The 6,000-nt window shown below is 41.6% G+C and overlaps 1 protein-coding gene across 1 annotated transcript in view; it reads left to right on the forward strand.

The window, feature by feature from the left end:
- KDM1A (lysine demethylase 1A) overlaps positions 1–5,062 on the forward strand; it is a 53,346-nt gene extending 48,284 nt beyond the window's left edge. Inside the window, exons 18-19 of the mRNA XM_014524738.2 lie at positions 1,027–1,173; positions 2,615–5,062. Of these exons, the coding sequence (XP_014380224.1) occupies positions 1,027–1,173; positions 2,615–2,803 (336 nt within the window). The 3' untranslated portion in view covers positions 2,804–5,062. The remainder of the gene's footprint in view (positions 1–1,026; positions 1,174–2,614) is intronic.
- Positions 5,063–6,000: the final 938 nt, after the last annotated feature.

Consider the following 6,000-nt stretch of genomic DNA (forward strand, 5'->3'; position numbering starts at 1 on the left):
CAGCAACCACTGCAGATGCTGGCCCCGAGAAGCAAATAAATCCTAGTTAAATTTGTCCAGCTTGATAAGTTACAGCTCCTCCATACACGTTTTTGCATTATAACTCCAGAATCTCTTCATGTTTGATCCAGGCTCCTGAGACTAAGTACGTATGTCAAAAAGCTCTGGGATTGAGATCCATGTCTGTTTGTCACACTTGAGCACCTTTTTTGACCTCATGGGATGGGATCTACTTGGAGAGGAGAGGGCACCATTCACTTGGACTTCCATGGGACCCTCTCCAGATTTTCTCAGAGGGCTGGGAAAAGTCAGGCGGCCATAATTTACCTCAAACCTGCAGGCTGTCACAATTCTCAAGGATATAATTCTACATATTGTTTAAAGCAAATTGCTCTTTGCTGTGGCTGTGGGAAGCCCTGTAGCTTGTGCTGACCTAATGCTTGAGGAAATGGTGCTGCATGTAGACCTGGCCTGGTGGAGAGGCTGCACAAACTATGAAGAAAACTTTGAGAAATGGGGGTTGTCTTTAAACATCAGAACACAGCTACATGAGCACATCTTGAAGTAGAAGTACCTTGCTCTTGGAGACCGGGAGATAATAAAGCACACTTTAACTCTTCCCTGGAATGAGCCAGCATTGTGTGGAGATTACTGCTCAATTTTTCTGCAGCCCTCCACACCCCGCTCTTACCAAGCTTTCCTTCCCGAACCAGGGTACTCTGCTGATTGTATCCTGAGTAAACTCAAGAGTAGGAAGTATGTAACCACTCTGGGACCGTGGTGCACAGTGCCATATGGATACCTCTAAGCAAAATGTCTGAGCTTATGCCTATCTATAGTGGAGTGTACTTATGAACAACATATTTCAAAGAACTTTATTTTCTCTGCATTAAAAAATACTCACAAATAAAAAGAAACAACTCTTAGGGGGTCTCATGCTTTTTTTTCCCCTTTGTAATCTGTTCATAAATTTGGTATCATAAATGCTTTCAGTGTCATCTGTAATGGAACTTTTTCTTGTTTCAGCCCAAAGAGACTGTGGTGTCCCGCTGGCGCGCTGACCCATGGGCCCGAGGGTCCTATTCCTATGTAGCAGCTGGATCTTCTGGAAATGATTATGATTTGATGGCTCAGCCAATTACTCCTGGTCCAGCCATTCCAGGTGCTCCCCAGGTGAGGCTGTAAAAATTCTATTAGGATTGACTTGTATGAGATTTTAAGAGACTATGCGTTTTAAAAGGTATTTGAGAAATAGGAGTATTAAATTATTATCTCCAGATAATGCCTAGAACTGGTTGGAAAATGGAATTTGTCCCACAGGAAATCCCAGCACCTAAAAACATCTTTTTGTTCCAAATTGCAACAAACATTGAAAATTTCAGACTTTATTCCTCTAAGAGACTTTGACTCAGAAATGTGAGATATTTCATTTTGATAATGTAAAAAATATATTTAGCATTTTACTGTATTTTATATCTAGTAAATACAAGTCTAAATGAAATATCCTAGTGAAATGATTGGAATTGATTTGTTTCAATAATTTATTCTGTTGCAAACTTCAGCAAAACTGCATAAACCTCCGTTTTTGGCTGGGAACTATACCGTCAAAATATTTTGCTGTTTGATTCTGTTAATACTATTACAGTAAAAAACAAAGGATTTGTGTTTCCAAATCTTCCATTTAAACGGAAGTCTCTTACTGATCCTGTAAAGCATTGATTCTCAACCAAGGTGCTATGAGATCCTTTTAAGGGTACTGCTCAGTATTAGCACTGTTAAATGTGCCGACAGCATACATTTCAAATGGGAAGTCATAGTGTCAAAAATATTCTTACCTGTTTTGTTTCTGAGTTCTTTGCAACAGAAGATTAGTTCCATTATTTGTTTCTGTGGTCATATCTGTAATGTCAGGAAGCATATACAGTAATGTTATTTGAAAATATTCTCCTATGGACCTAGCCTGAATGGGGGAAAAAGTGCTATTTATGACAGGGGTCAGCAACATTGTTGGGCAGACTGCCAAAAACACCCGCAACCTCAACTTGTAAGATGTTGGAGGGTCAGGGGTGCATGGTGGGGGAGCTGCAAAGGGGCTGATCCTTGTGGCAGCACAGCCCCGCACCTTCCCTGCTGTCCGTCTTGAGGTGCATGTGCCAGACAAAATGCCTTTGCATGCCATGCTCTGGCACCTGGGCTGGGGGTTGCCTACCCCTGATTTATGATATTATAGAAATGTTCAACCAGCTTTTAAAAATGGGATTCTCTGTTCCCTCTCCTGCCCAATTTTTGGCTCTTAAAGCTTTCAGTAATAATCTTTCTCTTTGAACTCTTGCCGAGCTATCTAGAAGTAGCAAGAAAGTTTTCCCATGCTGAGAGAGAGAAATTTTGAGAGAGTTTGTGGGTTTGGAGATGCATGAGGATTTCTCTTTGGGGAAATTGCATTTGTTGCAGGAAAGCTTAAAACTTCTGATAGGTAGAGATAATAAATTGTGCATAAAACAGCCTTGAGCTATATAGAGATGATTATTTTAAAGTGGTTCTGCAGGAAAAAAAAAGTATTTCTGAAAAAACCTGTACAAATTTTAACACAATGTGCTTTCTTTTTCCTTCCTAGCCAATTCCTCGCCTGTTCTTTGCAGGAGAACATACCATTCGTAACTACCCTGCAACTGTCCATGGTGCTCTTCTGAGTGGACTGAGAGAAGCAGGTCGCATTGCAGACCAGTTTCTTGGGGCAATGTATACTTTGCCTCGCCAAGCTACACCTGGGGTGCCCACACCACAACAGGCTGCTAGCATGTAAGGAAGATTGCAAGCTGCCAGGATAAGAGAGCAATGAGATCATAGGTGCGTTTGTGGTGGTGTTGTTTCTGGGACCAAGATATCTTCGTAGTCTGTAGCAGTAGACACTGAAAAGACTGAGCCAGAAGCCACTTTAAGGGCATCCCCTTTCCCCTTCCCCCTCATGGCCCACTTGAAAGAGACACCTATTCTCTTTTCACTGATTCACAGATCCCCTTCTCCCTCTTTGCCCCAGTGTTTATGTATACAGAGCCTCTTACTGCCAAGCCAGTCAGGAATTCCTGTGACTGCAAATCCAGTTGGAAATTAGGTCCTGGGTCTGTGTAGTTATTTCTTTTAGCACAAGAGGAACTTACCCATGTGTTCTCAGGTCAAGAATTGCAGAAAAGGTTTAGACTCTCAAGCAGCCAGTTGCTCTCTGTAACAACCAATGTAGAATTTGTCTTTATGTGGATTTTTTTGTGTATTTTGTTTTGGAAAAAAAAAATATTTTTGATCAAGTTTCATTTCTTTTTCTTTTTCATTTGAGAATGAAATTAGTGCATCTGTTTCTTCACCAGTAACAGCAGAGCTTCAAATAACATTGATTGCAACACCCTTTCCAAATAGCTCTTCAGCCGCTGCACGATCATCGGACAGCCGGTAGGAAGGAGGCCGGGATTCATACAAAAGTCTTTGGCTAAATGGACCTTTAACAGAAGTACCAAACTAGTTTGTGATAGAAACAAAATGACACTCCTGGATATTTGTAGAGTATTGGATAGTGGATTTAACTTAACTGAAGTGCAGGTCATTTGAATAAGATCAGTAGCAGATTTGACCATCCAGAGAAGTAGAAATTAAGATAATGTAATTATGAGAAGTGTCTAATGAAGAGGGCTTGTTATAAGGATTGTCCTTTTTACTTCAGCTACTACCCTGGAAAAGATCTGAAGAGGATCTGTGAATCTCGGGTAGGTCTGAGAAATGTTGAATGGAGCTAGAGCAGTAATAATCACAGTGGGAACAGTACTCAGTGAGAGTGCTGAAATTTTTCAAACACACTCGCTGTCCCCTTGTCCTGGAGAAATCTAGACCCTGGTAACTCACTCTTAAAGGATGCTTTCCCAGCAGCCTCCCTACCCTGACAGGTTTCTGGGGTAACTAATCTCAAATCACTTTGTGTAAGTGCATCTTAAATACCAGAAGCTCATTGAAAGACCATGCACATAGGAGTATTGGCCTGATGTGCACATTTGTGACAAGGGAATTGCAGCCTTCTGTAGTAGCTTCACCTTTGAAATGGTCCCAAGGAAAAATCATTGTAGCAATCTAACCTTGAGGTGGCAGTGTTCCTGCTAATTATGCATCAGTACAGACTTTCATGCGTCTTGCTGGACATGGATGGAAAAGCACTCCTTTGGCCATGACAACTGCCAGGGCACCCAGGAGCAGCCCTGGATCTAACACCCAAAATTTCATTTGTGTTATACACATGCAAATGCTTGTGTAAGTTCTGCCCCCTTTGCTGGCAGTCATTGATCAGGTCTCTGTCTTGTTTTTGTCCCACTGCTTTATTCAATTCCAGTGTAAAGTATAGCTTTTAGCAGTTAAAATTTAGCCTATTGTGTACAATTCTGCCCTTGTCAACCATGCAGAGTAGTTATGCTATGATGGAAACAGTTTTCTTTGCTTCTGTGTTGCCTTGGGTTGGACTGGGTAGGGCTAGTCCTTTGCTATCTGTGCTCTAGCAAACTCCCTTCTCACTCGGTGTGTCACAGGTCATCTGCACCTGTTGACCTCTGAAGACAAAGGTGGTAGACAGTATTTAGGGAACTCTACCATAGAAGATAAAACAGTTGGGTATTAGAAATCATAATCCTGCCAAGCTCTTAATGGAATCGCCCATCAGAACATCCACCTCAGCAACTTGCTAGTAGAGACTGGCTTCTGAAAATGAGCCTGTCTTCATAAGTTGCTTCCACCATCAAGATGGATGCAGCTGGATCCCAATCAGAGGAGAAAATGGCCAGGTTATCACAAAGAAGTAATAGCCATCCCTCGTTTGGATCTGAGCCCCTGGTTCAAATGGCAGATCCAGAGTGTGTTCATCCCCATGAGTCAGAGCCTGCCACCATCTCGGCAGTGCCTGGGTAGTTGTGGCAGAAAAAATATTAATGGGGTGATGTAAAAAAGTTGTGATCTCTGTAGATGGTGAAATTGTGCAACACTCCATCTGGGTTCCAGTGTTACTGCAATAAAGAACGTGATCTTTTTAGGAGTTTCTGCTCAATGGAGCATCCTATATACTAAAATCTGTTTTCTTCTCCCAGGACATGTGCGAGGATGGGGCATTTGTGTTTAATTGTGGTTTGGAGAACTGTATATATATGAGGGAATAGTGCCTAATCTCTGTTGCCATTTGTTTCATACTAAACTATCTCAGTTGGAATCGGCTGCACTCGCAATAGCTCTACAATGCTATCCAACATCTCACAGATGCAATCAAGGGCCACCTCATTTAAGTAAATCATGGTTGGTATTTGTTTTTCCTTTCTGCTACAGAGAGTTTTAATCTCATGTTTGCTGGCTCCATTTCTATGCTACTTCCACAGTAGTTGAATGGTGATGGCATTGAATAAAATTTTCTTACACGGTGAGTTTGCCAGAAACTTTCTTGTAAAGCACCAGCGTGAAATTAATAAGATCCAAAATGGTGTTTTTAGTGGACAGGAAAGAAACAGAAAGGTAAAGAAATCAGTCAGACTGCAGATTGCTTTGTGAATTACAGACTGAATTATTTCAGTACTTGCTTCCATCTACTTTCACTTTCTCCCTTTAATGAGAAATTCCCCTGTAATCTTGTTGACAGTTTTATTTTCATTACTGCCAGAGTCGGGGCCATATTAAGGAAAGGTGAGCACTATGTAAATATAATCGTAGAGCAGCCCCATGCAATAGGTTTCTGAGAACCATGGAAACCAAGAGAAATCTATTCTAGTAGTGTGGACATAGCTACACAGGTTTGACACAGGTGGGGCTTTGAAATGGGGATGTTTTATCTGTGCTCACCTGGTCAGAAGTAGTAGGTTAGCTCGGGCTAATTCTGCAGCGGACACATTCTCTTGAAGGAGAGTATCAAATGAACACCATTCTCTGATGACCATTTCATTTAATCTCTGTGTAGGTTTGCAAGGTAACAGATTAGCTGTGCAGGCT

The sequence above is a fragment of the Alligator sinensis genome, unplaced genomic scaffold (genome assembly GCF_000455745.1).
Source record: "Alligator sinensis unplaced genomic scaffold, ASM45574v1 scaffold800_1, whole genome shotgun sequence".
Lineage (NCBI taxonomy): Eukaryota > Metazoa > Chordata > Crocodylia > Alligatoridae > Alligator > Alligator sinensis.